General features: G+C 41.5%; 1 protein-coding gene across 3 annotated transcripts in view; it reads left to right on the top strand.

Moving 5' to 3' along the window:
* The window catches only part of map3k20a (mitogen-activated protein kinase kinase kinase 20a), a 45,632-nt gene that overhangs the window by 15,770 nt on the left and 11,823 nt on the right, over window positions 1-18,039 (top strand). For all 3 annotated transcript variants that reach the window (XM_071355762.1, XM_071355761.1, XM_071355764.1), the window contains 7 exons: window positions 2,545-2,646; window positions 3,040-3,105; window positions 3,280-3,308; window positions 3,435-3,572; window positions 9,045-9,131; window positions 12,130-12,204; window positions 14,067-14,173. In XM_071355762.1, coding sequence (XP_071211863.1) covers window positions 2,545-2,646; window positions 3,040-3,105; window positions 3,280-3,308; window positions 3,435-3,572; window positions 9,045-9,131; window positions 12,130-12,204; window positions 14,067-14,173 — 604 coding nt within the window. The remainder of the gene's footprint in view (window positions 1-2,544; window positions 2,647-3,039; window positions 3,106-3,279; window positions 3,309-3,434; window positions 3,573-9,044; window positions 9,132-12,129; window positions 12,205-14,066; window positions 14,174-18,039) is intronic.

The following is an 18,039-nucleotide window of genomic DNA, read 5'->3' as shown; positions in this document are numbered from 1 at the left end:
ATTTATTTTTGCCCTAGAAAATACACAAACTTTTATAAGAACAGGCATGTTGTTTTGGGTTAGCAAACGAAGCCCCCGAATGCTAGCTAGCTACCTAACTTGCAAATCCCAGTTAGTTATTATATTTTTGTCTGAGTTGAAATTAGTTGGCTAGCTAGCTAACGTTACTTTGCCAGTTCAAGTTGAACATTATTGAAAGCAAGCTGGCTACATCCTATGATTAGCTAGCTAGCAAGTGCCTGCCCTGTATAGGCCTTTCTCTCGCACAAGGGGGGTCAAATTGCAGGGGACTTTCTGGAAATGACTGTTTCCGTTTTTTCGCTGCTGCTGTACACTACATGTGCATAAAAATACATTTTCCTGTAGAAAATAAACATCAATCTTTCTTGTAAGCTAGAGCTGGTTTTACGGACATTTTTTTTATTGCCTACACTAGATTCTTCGGCCACTGTCACTTAGGAAACTAGGAGGCTGAGACCGGTAGCTAGCTAGCTAAACTAACGTAGGTAGCTAAATATTATAATAGGTTTAACTTGCTGCCAAAAATCTTGCTAAGACTATGTACAGTGCCTTCAGAAAGTATTCATACCACTTGACTTATTCCACATTTTGTTGTGATTTTTACACAATACCCCATAACAAGTTTTTTTTAAATGCAACATGTAAAGTGTTGGTATCATGTTTCATGAGCTGAAATAAAAGATCCCAGAAATGTTCCATATGCACAAAAAGCTTATTTTGCTCAAATTCTGTACACACATTTGTTTACATCCCTGTTAGTAAGCATTTCTCCTTTGCCAAGACAATCCATCCACCTGGCAGGTGTGGCATATGAAGAAGCTGATTTAACAGCATGATCATTACACAGGTGCACCTTGTGCCGGGGAAAATAAAAGGCCACTCTAAAATGTGCAGTTTTGTAACACACCACAATGCCACAGATGCCTCAAGTTTTGAGGGAGCGTGCAATTGGCATGCTGACTGCAGGAATATCCACCAGAGCTGTTGCCAGATAATTTTATGTTTATTTCTCTACCATAAACTGCCTCCAACGTTGTTTTAGAGAATTTGGCAGTACGTCCAACCGGCCTCACAACCGCAGACCACGTGTAACCACGCCAGCCCAGGACCTCCACATCCGGTTTCTTCACCTGCGGGATGATCTGAGATGAGCCACCCGGACAGCTGATGAAACTGTGGGATAGAACAACTAAAGGATTTCTGCACAAACTGTCAGAAACCGTTTCAGGGAAGCTCATCTTCATGCTCGTCATCCTCACCAGGGTCTTGACCTGACTGCAGTTTGGCGTCGTAACAGATTTCAGAAGGCAAATGCTCACCTTCGATGGCCACTGGTACACTGGAGAAGTGTGCTATTCACAGATGAATCCCGGTTTCAACTGTACTGGCAGGTGGCAGACAGCGTGTATGGTGTCGTATGGGCGAGCGGTTTGCTGATGTCAACATTGTGAACAGCGTGCCCCATGGTGGCAGTGGGGTTATGTTATGGGCAGGCATAAGATACACACAACGAAAACAATTGCATTTTATTGATGGCAATTTGAATGCACAGAGATACCGTGACAAAATCCTGAGGCCCAATGTCGTGCCATTCATCCACCGCCATCACCTCATGTTTCAGTATGATAATGCACGGCCCCATGTCGCAAAGATCTGTACACAATTCCTGGATGCTGAAAATGTCCCAGTTCTTCCATGGCCTGCATACTCACCAGACATGTCACCCATTGTGCATGTTTGGAATGCTCTAGATTGACCTGTACGACAGCGTGTTCCAGTTCCTGCCAATATCCAGCAACTTCGCACAGCCTTTGAAGAGGAGTGGGATAACATTCTACAGGTCACAATCAACAGCCTGATCAACTCTATGCATAGGAAATGTGTCACGCTGCATGAGGCAAATCAGGTCACACCAGATACTGACTGGTTTTCTGATCCACGCCCCTACCTTATTTTTAAGGTATCTGTGACCAACAGATGCATATCTGTTTATATTTTTGTTCAGTTTATATGGTGGTTGGCAACCAACTTTAAGGTGAATTACCGCCACAAACTGGGCTGAAGCGTGGACCTTGTTCATCTTTCAATCACCCAATGAGTAGATGGGAGGGGCGGGACTTGCAGCACGTCAAGCATCTAAACTAGAACCAAGTTATATCTTAGCGCCTGGTTACGCAGACGCAATGCGGCCGGTTTGGTCAGCATTTAAGAGCTGTTCTAAATGAGCGCCTGAAATTTCAGCTAGTTTTCAGTTTTCCCCTCCCCACTCAGATCACTCCTTGACAATCCTAGCAGAATTCTTGCTTGAGTAATTGCTCTTTGCTGAGAAGCTATTTTTGTTTCATTTTGACCATTTTAATTGAAAACAATCACAGTAAGGTACTTAATTGTTACCCAGAAATGATTTGATATTGAGATGAAAACGGCTGCATTGGACCTTTAACTATAGTATAAAGACATATTTGATAGTGCAGAGCAATGTAAATGCTATTTTGGGAGTCTTATAATGTGTTTTCGCCACAGATTATGCCAGTGGAGGGTCCCTGTATGACTACCTGTCCAGTGCAGAGAGTGAGGAGATGGACCAGGAACAGGTCATGACTTGGGCCATGGAGATTGCCAAAGGTACAGTCATGATTCATTGTCTTAGCTCCTTTAAAACATGCAAGGGTACATGTTCTTGTCGAATTTTTGCAAAGCCATTTGACTAAACTAAAACACTGACTGAGATTCCACATTTGTTTTAGCTCATTAGCAACAGTAGAATATATTTCAGATATGTCCGCTCAGGGTCTATTCCAACTCATTGAGAACAATAGGTCTCATTGAGAACAAGTGAAGTCAAAACATGAAGGCCTACATGTGATTAATCTGTGTCCTTAGTTTACATAAGTAATGGGCATTGTGAGGAAGGCATGGACGAGGCATTTAGGAGAGCACAGATGAACACAGACTTGTTTATATGAGCCTGGTTGCCCGTTGATTGGTCAAAGGAAATGTGCTTTATTTCCCCATCAGGCATGCACTATTTACACTCAGAGGCCCCGGTCAAGGTTATCCACAGAGACCTGAAGTCCAGGAATGGTAAGATTTTAGATTCATTTTCATCATCTAGCCTTCTGTTATGTGTCTGAGTCTATACAAAAGACACCTCTGGTCTAACGGATATAGCCAGAGGCAAATATTACATAAGCTGAATTAGAAGAAACCTGAATATACATATTTTTCCTGACTTGAAAGACATGTTTTCTATTGCAGTGGTTGTGACGGCAGACAAAGTTCTTAAGGTACATTTGTTTGCACATTCCTGAATACATGGGATCTTACGTATGCATACTGGTTTTACACAAAACCTTTTTCTCCCAACCCTTGCTAAAACCCGGGCCTTCACCAGTACCTGTTTCCCTGTGTAGATCTGTGATTTTGGGGCGTCCCGGTTCCACTCCCACACCACACACATGTCCCTGGTAGGCACGTTCCCCTGGATGGCCCCGGAGGTCATCCAGAGCCTGCCCGTGTCTGAGACCTGTGACACCTATTCCTACGGCGTGGTGAGTGACCAACACATAGGACACACACTGACCACAGATCAGCTGTTGATACTCAATCCAATAGTTACTGAGACTGGGCTATTTTTCTCCAGCTGATTCTGCGAGACAATCTGCTTGTGATGTTCATATGTATCGGCTCATACATAGACTTTTATTTACTAAGTACAGAAACCATCAGAGAGAGACTTGTTTGACTTGGGATTGAATCAGCTTGGTAAGGAAGTTGCTTAGTTTGTAGAGGAAGCCAAATAACAAGTATGGTTAAGAAAAAGCTCTAATGTCACTGTTGCAACTGCATGGCTGAGAGAATAGACTGTCAATCAACAAGTACCTAGCACTTGAAATAACAGACTTTTCAGAGATGACATTTTCATGCCTTCATTACTGCCACTGGAAAAGTAGTCGTGAGCGGCATTATTGACCTTTTGTAGAAGTGCTAGCAGCAGTTCCATACGTTTTCTGCCTCATTTCTATCATCTTTCATCCCTGAGTAGAGAGTTTGACGTGTGTGTGTGTGTGTGTGTGTGTGTGTGTGTGTGTGTGTGTGTGTGTGTGTGTGTGTGTGTGTGTGTGTGTGTGTGTGTGTGTGTGTGTGTGTGTGTGTGTGTGTGTGTGTGTGTGTGTGTGTGTGTGTGTGTGTGTGTGTGTGTGTGTGTGTGACTGCTCGCTACATTCCTGCATGGCGATGGAGAAGGTGTGAAGTGTATATAGGGGACGCTCTGAGTCACCCAGCCAGTCAAGGGCCTGACTCCTGAGTGACATAAACAGTCAGTGAACAAAGAATAGGGCCTGAGGTCAGGTCAGCCAGCGTCTGGGTCGGCACACTGTTCTCTATCGCAATCCACCTGGCTTTCACTTAAACTGGGGTGTATTTACCACACACAATGTCATTTACTGTATTGTTATAAATGTGTATTATGTGTAGTGATTTGTATGATTTGCCTTTCATTCAAGGTTTTTTTACTCTCTGAATATGGTAACTAAAGTCTTAGTCTGTGTTGAATCTCAGTTCAGTGGAAGACTCTGACCAGACCATGCATTCTGTGGTGTAGATTGGTCTTTCTATAAATAATGGGTCCGATGTGTGACATTGGATAAACATTTCAGAATGGTTTTAACTTCTTGACGCACGGATCCCTTTAGCGGGATCATTTTCGTAAACAACAGCTGAATTGCAGAGCGCCAAATTCAAAAAAAATTGCTAAAAATATTTATATTCATGAAATCACAAGTGCAATATAGCAAAACACAGCTTAGCTTGTTGTTAATCCACCTGTATTGTCAGATTTTGAAAATATGCTTTACAGTGAAAGCAATCCAAGCGTTTTTGTGTGAGTTTATCGATCACTAAACAAAACGTTAAGAACACCTAGCAGCAATGTATATTGGTCACGAAAGCCAGAAAAGCAATAAAATGAATCGCTTACCTTTGATCTAAGGATGTTTGCACTCACGAGACTCCCAGTTACACAATAAATGTTCCTTTTGTTTGATAAAGATTATTTTTAGATTAAAAAAACTCCATTTGTTTGGCGCGTTATGTTCAGTATTCCACAGCCTTAGGCAGGTCATCAAGGCTTGACGAAAATTCCAAAAAGTATCTGTAAAGTTCGTAGAAACATGTAAAACTTTTTTAATAATCAATCCTCAGGTTGTTTTTAACATCAATAATCGATAATATTTCAACCGGACTGTAAACTATTCAATACTGGAGAGAAAGAAAATGTCGAGCAACCAGTGTCGAGCGCATGAACTAATGTAAGGACCTCCGCCTATCCACTGACGCGTTTTGATAAATCTCGCTCATTTTTCAGAATAAAAGCTTGAAACTATGTCTAAAGACTGTTCACACCCTGAGGAAGCCATTGGAAAAGGAATCTGGTTGATTTCCCTTTAAGTGGACGAAAGGCAGGCAATGGAACAGTGATTTTTCAAAATAAGAGTCACTTCCGGGTTGGATTTCTTCAGGTTTTCGCCTGCAAAATCAGTTCTGTTATACTCACAGACAATATTTTGACCGTTTTGGAAACTTTAGAGTGTTTTCTATCCTACTCTATCAATTATATGCATATTCTAGTATCTGGACCTGAGAAATAGGCAGCTCACACTGGGAACGTTATTTTTCCAAACATAAAAATTCTGCCCCCTAGCTTCAAGATTAAAATAAAAAGGACTTTCATGTGCACTTAGAGGAATACAAGTGAATATATGCAAATTGGCCCATATCTCCACCTATAGTATTCAACAAAATAGGCCTAGGACTATACATCCTTTAAGCAGGGTTCATACAGACATTGGCAAGTCAAATTCAAAGACTTTCAGGGACTTTTTCAAGCACTTAATTGTAATTTTCAATGACCGCAATGTTATACAATTGTAAAATTTAAATAATTGTACATTTAGGGCCTAATATAGGACCCCGCCTCCCCCAAAAAGTGTCAAAAAAGTAGGCCATTACCACTTTAAGAATAATGCTTTTTTTAGGCCTTGCCAATACATTGGTATTACTGTATTTTAGAATGTAGTAATAATTGTATGTGAGAATAATGTGGACATTGCCTGACTAAATCGATTGGATGCATGGTGATTTTTCTGTATCCTATGTGGTCGACGCAGGCACACATGAGTAGCGGTAGCATTAATCTCACCATTTGAATCTCACCGTCGCTCTTTTTATAATGAGAAAGTGACCAAAAACCAGGTTCCTTTTTTAATGGAAGGATTTGTATGGAAAGCCAAGTTGAAGCCAACGTTAGATGTTGTCCTCATAATAACCACACGTGGTTTTACCACATTTGGCGCAACACCCTTCATTTGAAGCTGCGGAAAAAGAATGTGGCAACATCTCTCACAAAAACAGATTTTTTTTAATCACAGATAATTATAAGGGAGCAGGAGAATATATAAATTGCCTAGAATAATTAGAATAACTTTTCAAGCATCAAATTGAGAAAATGTCTGATTTTCAAGGTAGGCCTATTCCAGGAGTCTACTTGAATTTCTGAGCTTCAAATTCAAGTAGGCTCCTTCAAGCCCCTTGTATTGTTTAAAAATGCAGGTCTAACATGGAAAACAAAATGTATTTGTCATGTTATTTCATTACCAGATGATATTGTACAGGCTGTGTACAGTAATTTGTCATTATATCCAGAATAATTAATAAAAATAGCTCTGGGTGTTGCGCAATAGTCAATACTACACAACTGCATACAGTAGACTCTGTGTCCAATCCGAGGCACAAAAACATAGGAAACCATGAACTCGTTACCTTGATGCTTTTTTTTCTCTGTTAAAAAATGTAATGAGATCCTGCTATAAATCAACCAGACAACAATAGATAATTCAACATCAATTCGCTTGGGATCTTAGATCCAACGTGGATCCCGGCACAACTGTCTTCGCCGGCGTAAGGAGTGAGACACCAAAATATTCTGGACATTCCTTGCAAACACATTTTTTTTCCAGCACTTGGGCTGTTGTCGCATCACATGCGCTATCACAACAGCTGTTCCCCACTTGACTGTCATTCAGAAAATTCCTTCCTGGGTCAGATGATGATGTGTGAAAATATTAAAGCACAACTAATCAGCTGGACACCAAATGAAATCCAACGAGTATTATGCATAATTATTGAAGAACCACGTTAATGACAGTACCGATTTTAGGTTTTAAGTATTAAGGTGAGGTGACTCTTTTGGTTAGAAGCATTCGATTTTCCAATGCATTTGGATATGTGTGCCGATGACATCTGTTTTCACCCCATAACATAAGGAGACAGGAAATGTTATGTAATTACACTGCATTTCTGAGATCTCTATATAAAAAAAACTGTCAGAGTTCAGGATTCTTACAGAGTTCAAGTTCAATGTCTATTTTAACTGATTAATATATGATATAACAACAATTTACACGGGCATAAATGCAAGGACAGAAAAGTTATGTTTTATGTCGCAGGATTTTGAACACATTTGTCAAGACACCAACCATAATAAAGCATAAAACATTTCAATGAATTCTTGAATTTTATTGAAAATAGCTATTATCCCTCAGAGGAGGACCATCCTCCTCAGTGCATTTCATAAAAATAAAAATAGTGAAACATTAATAAAGTTATCCTTTTTAGATAGAACTATACAAAATATGTTTACATGTCACCAAATAATTATTTAAAACTCACTGTTTTGCAATGAAGATCTACAATAGCCTTAACAGCACTCTGTAGGGTAGCACCATGGTGTAGTCGGAGGACAGATAGTTTCCGTCCTCCTCTGTGTATATTGACTTCAATACAAAAACCTAGGAGGTTCATGGTTCTCACCCCCTTCCATAGACTTACACAGTAATTATGTCAAATTCCAGAGGACGGTCTTCAACCTATCAGAATTCTTGCAGCATGAACTGAGATGTTGTCCACCCAATCAAAGGATCAGAAAATTAATATAGTACTGAAATCATAAGCTACAGCTAGCTAGCACTTCAGTGCATAAAATGTGGTGAGTAGTTTACTCAAAGAGAGAGAAAGAAAATAGTTTAAAATATTTGAACTAATTAATTTCTTCAAAAATGATGGAGAAGTAAGAGAGAGATTTCCTTGTATTTTTTTCACTTTCCCTTAGTGAATGCAGCTAGCTAGTTTAGCCTACTGAAACACTCGGAGAGGGAAGCTAGATTATGTTAGCTAGCTGGCTTTGGCTATCCAACACTGGAATTCTTCCAAGTCAAGGTAAGCTAAACTGCTTGCTGACTGTACTGCATGATTGTAGAAAGTTTACTAATGCGTTAGTTCTATTAGCTATTTTGACTATAACGTTAGCTAACATGGTGACAATGGTGTAGGCTGTGTGTAGAGGTTAGCGGTTATGATATGAAGGTTTGGCTTGGAAAGTTTTTTCGCCTGGTCACAGACAGCTGATGTGTTGTGCACTGAAGTTCACAAGCGAAGGGAAAGGTTGAGAGGAGAGCGCATACTGTATATACGAGAAGGAATTATAGATCAGCTACATGCAGGCAAGAGTGTGCAAGGTGGTATTGAATGTGTTACTGTCTGTGACCTTGATTACTCAAATTTATCTCGAACTGTGCACCTACAAAAATGTAATTCATAAGCTAGGTTGTAGCAACCTCATGATGGGTATAGGGAACATTTGAGTATCATGAAGTAGCCTATACCTATCGATGCTACATTGAGCTGGGTGAATGGAATATGAATGACTGTCATCCAATATGCTGTAATAGAAATAAGGCCATGCTCATAAAAAAAAGAATCGTCCTCCCTCATCTTAAACGGCACCGACCGCCACTGATCTTAATGTAATGACATGAAGAAAATTGGCAGATTATTATCAATGACTTATCATCAGCTGTAATAAGTTATCCAGTTTAGGAAATCCTCACTGGTACCCTAGTTTATAGAAAGACCTAGATGCATTTGCTCGTTGACTGACCATAACCCCTCTCATTTCCCTGTGTCAGGTTCTGTGGGAGATGCTCACCCGGGAGATTCCCTTTAAAGGCTTGGAGGGTTTACAAGTCGCCTGGCTGGTGGTGGAGAAGAGTGAGGTACAGCTGCACTTCCTTTTTCCTCATTATGCAGTCTTCTAGGAACAGATTGACTGTAGATGTACTGTAGCTTCCTCTATCTATGCTAATAGATTTTGTGAAGAGACAGATTCCTGACAGTTTTTCTTAATGAGCCAGTGTATCTTTACAGGAATCATTTCAGTCATCACACACCAGTATAGCTAGTTGGGGGATCGTCATATGGACCAAAGCCAATTGATCCCGCTTATGCAATATCCTCATTCTCAGAGCGGAGGTGATACGCTTGTTGACTATATCTTGTTGACTACATCTTGTTGACTACATCTGTGCACAAGATGAAACGTACTGCAAAAGTCCTGACTCTGATCACAGAGAGGGCATGATAATGAATGTATCATGTATGGTGTGAGACAAAATGATCAATGAACCTACCAGGTACAACTCCAAATCCGTAAACACGGGCACCCTCATAGATGTCATCCTAACTAACTCGCCCTCCAAATACACCTCTGCTGTTTTCAATCAAGATCTCAGCGATCACTGCCTCATTGCCTGCATCCGTAATGGGTCTGCGACCAAACGACCACCGATCATCACTGTCAAACGCTCCCTAAAACACTTCTGCGAGCAGGCCTTTCTAATCGACCTGGCCGGGGTATCCTGGAATGACATTGACCTCATCCCGTCAGTTGATGATGCCTGGCTATTCTTTAAAAGTGCCTTCCTCACCATCTTAAATAAGCATGCCCCATTCAAAAAATGTAGAACTAGGAATAGATATAGTCCTTGGTTCACTCCAGACCTGTCTGCCATTGACCAGCACAAAAACATCCTGTGGCGTTCTGCATTAGCATCGAATAGCCCCCGTGATATGCAACTTTTCAGGGAAGTTAGGAACAAATATACACAGGCAGTTTGAAAAAGCTAGCCTTAGCTTTCCTAACAGAAATTTGCATCCTGTAGTACTAACTCAAAAAAGTTCTGGGACACTGTAAAGTCCATGGAGAATAAGAGCACCTCCTCCCAGCTGCCCACTGCTCTGAGGCTAGGAAACACTGTCACCACCGATAAATCCACTATAATTGAGAATTTCAATAAGCATTTCTCTACGGCTGGCCATGCTTTTCATCTGGCTACCCCTACCCCGGTCAACTGCCCGGCACCCTCCACAGCAACCCGCCAAAGCCCCCACCATTTCGCCTTCACCCAAATCTAGATAGCTGATGTTCTAAAAGAGCTGCAAAATCTGGACCCCTACAAATCAGCCGGGCTAGACAATCTGGACCCTCTCTATCTGCCGAAATTGTTGCAACCTGTCACTTTCCTCTTCCTGGAAATGACTGGACCAAAGCGCAGCGTGGTACGTGTTCATGATTTTTTATTTAATCAGAACACTTGAACAAAAATAACAAAGAGAAAAACAAACAGTTCTGTAAGGTAACTAAACTATACAGAAAACAACTACCCACAAAACACAGGTGGGAAAAGGCTGCCTAAGTATGATTCCCAATCAGAGACAATGATAGACAGCTGCCTCTGATTAAAATCCACACCGGGCCAAACACAAAGAAATAGAAGACATAGAAATAAAGAAAGTAGAATGCCCACCCTAGTCACACCCTGGCCTAACCAAAATAGAGAATAAAAGCCTCTATGGCCAGGGCGTGACACAACCCCTATTACTAGCCTGTTCAACCTCTCTTTCGTATCGTCTGAGATTCCCAAAGATTGGAAAGCTGCCGCGGTCATCCCCCTCTTCAAAGGGGGTGACACTCTAGACCCAAACTGCTACAGACCTATATCTATCCTACCCTGTCTAAGGTCTTCAAAAGCCAAGTTAACAAACAGATTACCGACCATTTCGAATCCCACCGTACCTTCTCCGCTATGCAATCTGGTTTCAGAGCTGGTCATGGGTGCACCTCAGCCACGCTCAAGGTCCTAAACGACATCATAACCACCATCGATAAGAGACATTACTGCGCAGCCGTAATTCATCGACCTGGCCAAGGCTTTCGACTCTGTCAATCACCACATTCTTATTGGCAGACTCGACAGCCTTGGTTTCTCAAATGATTGCCTCGCCTGGTTTACCAACTACTTCTCTGATAGAGTTCAGTGTGTCAAATCGGAGGGCCTGTTGTCCGGACCTCTGGCAGTCTCTATGGGGGTGCCTCAAGGTTCAATCATCGGGTCGACTCTTCTTTGTATACATCAATGATGTTGCTCTTGCTGCTGGTGATTCTCTGATACACCTCTACGCAGACGACACCATTCTGTATACTTCTGGCCCGTCTTTGGACACGGTCGTCTTTCCTTCCAGTTCTCTGCTGCCAATGACTGGAACGAACTGCAAGAATCTCTGAAGCTGGAAACACTCATCTCCCTCACTAGCTTTAAGCACCAGCTGTCAGAGCAGATCACAGATTACTGCACCTGTACATAGCCCATCTATAATTTAGCCCAAACAACTACCTCTTCCCCTACTGTATTTATTTATTTATTGTTGCTCCTTTGCACCCCATTATTTCTATTTCTACTTTGCACATTCTTCCACTGCAAATCTACCATTCCAGTGTTTTACTTGCTATATTGTATTTACCTCGCCACCATGGCCTTTTTTTTGCCTTTACCTCCCTTATCGCACCTCATTTGCTCACATTGTATATAGACTAATTTTTCTACTGTATTATTGACTGTATGTTTTGTTTATTCCATGTGTAACTCTGTGTTGTTGTATGTGTCGAATTGCTATGCTTTATCTTGGCCAGGTCGCAGTTGCAAATGAGAACTTGTTCTCAACTAGCCTACCTGGTTAAATAAAGGTGAAATAAAATAAAAAATATGGACATCTCTTGCATGTCTCACTCACCAGGTCTTCAGTCACATAAGTCATCCGTATATTTAACCTGCCTCCTGACATGCTCTAAATTCATATTCTGACCTCAGAACTGAAAGCTGAGACTACTGCAATCATTTTAGTGATTGTGCGTGTGACTGTGTCTGTCTGTTCCAGAGGTTAACCATTCCCAGTCGCTGCCCAGACAGTTTCGCTGTGCTGATGAGGAAGTGCTGGGTCACTGATCCCAAGGTACGACGTCCTCAAACATAAGCGCATCGTCACGCACACAGAGATCCTATTAAATTATATGTAATTCTATGCTAACGCACACATACAGTTGAAGTCGGAAGTTTACATATACCTTAGCCAAATACATTTAAACTCAGTTTTCATAATTCCTGACATTGAATCCTAGTAAAAATGTCCTGTCTTAAGTCAGTTAGGATCACCACTTTATTTTAAGAATGTGAAATGTTAGAATAATAGTAGAGAACATTTTATTTCAGCTTTTATTTCTTTCATCACATTCCCAGTGGGTCAGAAGTTTACATACACTCAATTAGTATTTGGTAGCATTGCCTTTAAACTGTTTAACTTGGGTCAAATGTTTCAGGTAGCCTTCCCCAAGCTTCCCACAATAAGTTGGGTGAATTTTGTCTCATTCCTCCTGACAGAGCTTGTGAAACTAGGTCAGGTTTGTAGACCTCCTTGATCGCACACGCTTTTTCAGTTCTGCCCACAACTTTTCTATAGGATTGCGGTCAGGTCTTTGTGATGGCCACTCCAATACCTTGACTTTGTTGTCCTTAAGCCATTTTGCCACAACTTTGGAAGTATGCTTGGGGTCATTGTCCATTTGGAAGACCCATTTGCGACCAAGCTTCAACTTCCTGACTGATGTCTTGAGATGTTGCTTCAATATATCCACATAATTTTCCTTTCTCCTTATGCCATTTATTTTGTGAAGTGCACCAGTCCCTCCTGCAGCAAAGCACCCCCACAACATGATGCTGCCACCCCCGTGCTACACGGTTGGGATGGTGTTCTTCGGCTTGCAAGCATCCCCCTTTTTCCTCCAAACATAACGATGGTCGTTATGGCCAAAAAGTAATATTTTTGTTTCATCAGACACGAGGACATTCCTTCAAAAAGTACAATCTTTGTCCCCATGTGCAGTTGCAAACCTTAGTCTGGCTTTTTTAATGGCGGTTTAGGAGCAGTGGCTTCTTCCTTGCTGAGCGGCCTTTCAGGTTATGTCGATATAGGACTCGTTTTACTGTGGATATAGATACTTTTGTACCCGTTTCCTCCAGCATCTTCACAAGGTCCTTTGATGTTGTTCTGGGATTGATTTGCACTTTCGCAACAAAGTACGTTCATCTCTAGGAGACAGAACGCGTCTCCTTCCTGAGCGGTATGACAACTGCGTGGTCTCATGGTGTTTATACTTGAGTTCTATTGTTTGTACAGATGAATGTCGTACCTTCAGGCGTTTGGAAATTGCTCCCAAGGATGAATGAGACTTGCAGAGGTCTACAATTTGTTTCTGAGGTTTTGGTTGATTTCTTTTGATTTTCCCATGATGTCAAGCAAAGAGGCACTGAGTTTGAAGGTAGGCCTTGAAATACATCCACAGGTACACCTCCAATTGACTCAAATTAGGTCAATTAGCCTATCAGAAGCTTCTAAAGCCATGACATAATTTTCTGAAATTTTCCAAGCTGTTTAAAGGCACAGTCAACTTAGTGGATGTAAACTTATGACCCACTGGAATTGTGATACAGTGAATTAATCTGTCTGTTAACAATTGTTGGAAAAATTACTTGTGTCATGCACAAAGTAGATGTCCTAACCGACTTGCCAAAACTAGTTTGTTAACAAGTAATCTGTCCAACCTAAGTGTATGTAAACTTTCGACTTCAACTGTGCATACTCACACATAGCCACTGTGCACAGTAGACTCAGCACCCAAGTCAGTACTACAATGGATAATACTAAACAGTAATGTTATGTTACATACAGTTACGAGGCCAGTCCAATAGTCTTGAGTAGATAGATATACGACATGTCTGCTTATGAATATCACACTGTTTTGTTTCGTTTCCACCTAGGAAAGACCAATGTTCAAACTTATCCTTACAACCTTGGAGTCCATGTCCAATGACAGCAAGCTTCCCGAGCAGTGCAACTCCTTCCTACACAACAAGGCAGAATGGAGGTACTGAGATCATACTGTACGACTGCAATCCTCTCCATCTCTTCTAGACCAACACCGCTATATTCTAAGGATATGCCAGAACTGTTTCAAATCAATAGGCCCATCTATGCGCAAGTGCTGCTTTTGTGGGCCACTAAATGTCTGAAGGGATTTTTGGGAGTGTGCATACAGATCTTTTATAATTGCACTGATAACATAAAGGCATCAAATATCTAAAGAATCCCCCATCTGGATCTCCTTCCTCTCTATACCCATAAGGTCTAAAAAATAATCAACATCTTTTTCAAGTCCAAGTGTTTAATTGGCCTGTATGAGCAGCTGGAGGATTAGTGATGTTCAGCACAGCCTTGGTGTCAGCTGCTACTGATTTCTCTCTCTTTGGGCTTTTCTATGCTCACAACTCTTCATAGAGACGTGTCCAAGCAGGCATCTGCAAGTGAGCAGCTCAGTAGTGAGAGTCGATCAAGAACATGTGCGTTAGAGTGAGGGAAATGTTGCACATCAAGTACAGTCGTAGTATCTCGCTAGTAAGAAGCGGGAGAAGAGTGGAGTGGTGCTGCCTGAGCTCCTCTTGCATCAGAGGCAAACAGGTTGCAGGAGCGGTGTGTTATAGTTTCTCAGGGTGGCAGGTAGCCTAGCAGTTAGAGCGTTGGGCCAGAACCGAAAGGTCACTTGTTCGAATCCCAGACCCGAGAAGATTAAAAAATCTGTCGACGTGCCCTTGAGCAAGGCACTTAACCCTAATTGCTCCAGTGTCGCCATTGGTATTGGCTGACCCTGGCCGTGACCCCACTCTTCCAATTCACACGTGTACAATACAAACTTGTACATATATAAGCACCCAACAAATTATTATTATAATTAGTAAGTTTCCCACTGATGAAGGCTCAATGGTATTGTCAATTCTGGCACTTGAAAAAAAGTCAAACTAGGAGTAGGTCTCCTGTATTTGCATCACAGGAGGTTGGTGGCACCTTAATTGTGGAGAACGGGCTCGTGGTAATGACTGGAGCGGAATCAGTGGAATGGTATCAAATACATCAAACACATAGTTTCCAGGTGTTTGATGCCATTCCATTTGCTCTGTTCTTGCCATTATTATGAGCCGTTCTTCCCTTGGTAGCCTCCACTGACAAATGGCTCCTGGTGTTGGCTATATTAAATCTGGCCTCATGCTATGTTTCTTCTCTCTTATCAGACTGTTAGTCCAGTGAACAGTGGCTCTCTGTCTCATTAGCTATCAATGCACTCATTTGTGTAATAGTGTCAGTTAGAAGCTGCTCACTGCTCTGTAATGATGGCTCACAGGGCTCTTGTTGCAGTCTATATTAAGGCAGTTTGCACATGGTCCAGTAGAGCATGAAGGGACTCCTCTTTTCCCTGTTTCTCTGGCACCTGTCTAGATCCGGGAGGAGGAGCAGAGAGGGGTAGTTAGTTGGGGAGGGAAAGAAAGGGGGAGGAAATGTGAGACGTATTAGAAAAACTGTATATGAGCAGGGTAGGACTAGAAATACCGAGAGTGTTTGTCAGGAAAGCGACAAGCAAGAGAATCAATTATGAGGGAAGTTTCAAGTATTCGTGTAAAGTCTTTGAGGGGATGGGAGGGGGAGTGGGAGGATGCAGGAACAGGGCAGGAGTTCCTGTCTGTGTCACATGCCTGTTTATAAATAGTTACTTTGGGAGCTGATTGTCTTGGCCTCTGACTCAGCATGGTTACCCATGGTGCACCACACAGCCCCACCTGCTGGGCAAAGCAGAACCGTCCACTCAGTGGGTGAACCGCATTAGCAAACACACTGGAAGGTAAGTGTTCTTCTACTGTCTGTGGCCTTAGAGCTGTCACTAAAAGAGCAGAATCCAAACTTGAGAAACATGCAGAACTTTGAACTTTTGTGTATATTGCATGGATGTCAGGGAGAGATATGAGTTGGAATCTGAGTTAAGCACAAGTACCTCAAATCAACAGTTTAACACCAGTATTATAAGTGTTGTATGTGATGAGGTGGATGATGTTGGTTACTAAACACATCAGGGGTGTCATACCTTAGCTCAAGACCAAAAATATAAAGTAGGCAACAACAACAAAGTTGACTAAAATCCCGATTAAAACGCAATGGCTGTTCAGTGTATTGGGTGGCTGGAGGGCTTTAGAACCATGTAGAACATCACTCGGAGAGCAGCTGCCAGCCTGCAGGCTTTTCTCTCACTTTTAGAAAGCAGAGAGTGTGAGTTTGCTTTGCCTGTCAGCCGTTTTAGGCAGTACGCTGATTGTTTTGAATTTAATGTCGGCATTTGAACTCGTGCTTTTAAACCTTGCTGTAATCTGATAACCAGGGATTATTTGAATTGGGAATTGGGAGTTGTGGGAGCCCTCCTTTTTGGTGATCATCCGCAACCAAAACCAATACTGAACAAAAATATAAATGCAACATGCAACAATTTCAAATTTTTTACTGAGTTACAGTTAATATAAGGAAATCAGTCAATGTAAATAAATTCATTAGGCCCTAATCTATGGATTTCACATGACTGGAAATACAGATGTGCATCTGTTGGTCACAGAGACCTTCAAAAAGAAAAGTAGGGGAGACCTCTGTGGCATTGTGTTGTGTGACAAAACTGCACATTTTAGAGTGGCCATTTATTGTCCCCAGCACAAGATGCACCTGTAATGATCATGCTGTTTAATAAGCTTCTTGAAATGCCACACCTGTCAGGTGGATGGATTGTCTTGGCAAAGGAGAAATGCTCACTAACATGGATGTAAACAAATAAGCTTTTTGTGTGTATGCAACATTTCTGGGATCATTTCTGGCAACATGTAAAGTGTTGGTCCCATGTTTCATGAGCTGAAATAAAGGATGTCAGCTCATGAAACATGGGACCAACACTTTACATGTTGCGTTTTATATTTTTGTTCAGTGTATATTATTGATATTAAAATATAGGTTGTGATAGCTCTAGGCCTAATTGATATTTTCATTCATTTGCCAAGTAGGCTAGTGCAATTTTGGTTTCATGTATGAAAATAGACACAATTGAACAACTTGCTATTTAGAGCATTTGCCCAAAATACATGTCCTGTTTTTGCCTTCGAAGACAATAACAATTGTAGGCAACAACAAATGTGCATTTTCATGAAGTGACAGAATGCTAATATTCAGATAATGCAAATCATGAATGATTACTTAGGCCTACATCATCATCTTCAGCCTTCATCCATAATCCCTACCTGATATAATGCATTTCCACCTCTCAGTCTAGTTTGTCCATCTTCCTGAATTAAAATGGGATATTCTAACAGATCAATCTTGCTTGCAAAACGTCATTAAGTATTGCTAAGTTATTTAGCTATAGTCCGTGCTTGACTTGGGCAGGAGCTCACTGGAGCTGAGTACCAACGTCTATGTTTCTACTGCTAGAGGTCTTGCACATCTTATAGAATATTAGCTCAAAAATACTGTGGAGCTCCTAAACAGTACTGGCACCTATTTCATTCCACGTCAAGTACTGGCTATAGTGTAGCTGTAGGGCTGTTTTTTGTTGTTGACAGAATGAGCAGTCAGATATCGCAACTGTTTTGTAGGCAACACAATAATATCAGAAGGAGACAAAAATGGCCCGGGGAAACTTTTTTGCGGGCCGCCCCCTCGTTGGCTGTATTAATATTTCGAAGCCGCCTTGTTGACACAAAACGTTTCAATATTCTCTGAACAGCCTTGTTGATACAATGCTTCAATAGTCACATAATATTTCCCTTCCCTGGCGAATAATGCAGACAGGCAAATGCAAAAACTAGCTTAGGCAATCGGAAGGAAATTTGACTACACGAAACGCATAGGTTTGCCAAAGTGACAGTTAAAGGG

This window comes from Salvelinus alpinus, chromosome 20, assembly GCF_045679555.1.
Source record: "Salvelinus alpinus chromosome 20, SLU_Salpinus.1, whole genome shotgun sequence".
In the NCBI taxonomy this organism is placed as follows: Eukaryota; Metazoa; Chordata; class Actinopteri; order Salmoniformes; family Salmonidae; genus Salvelinus; species Salvelinus alpinus.
This window is presented reverse-complemented; position numbering and strand designations above follow the sequence as displayed.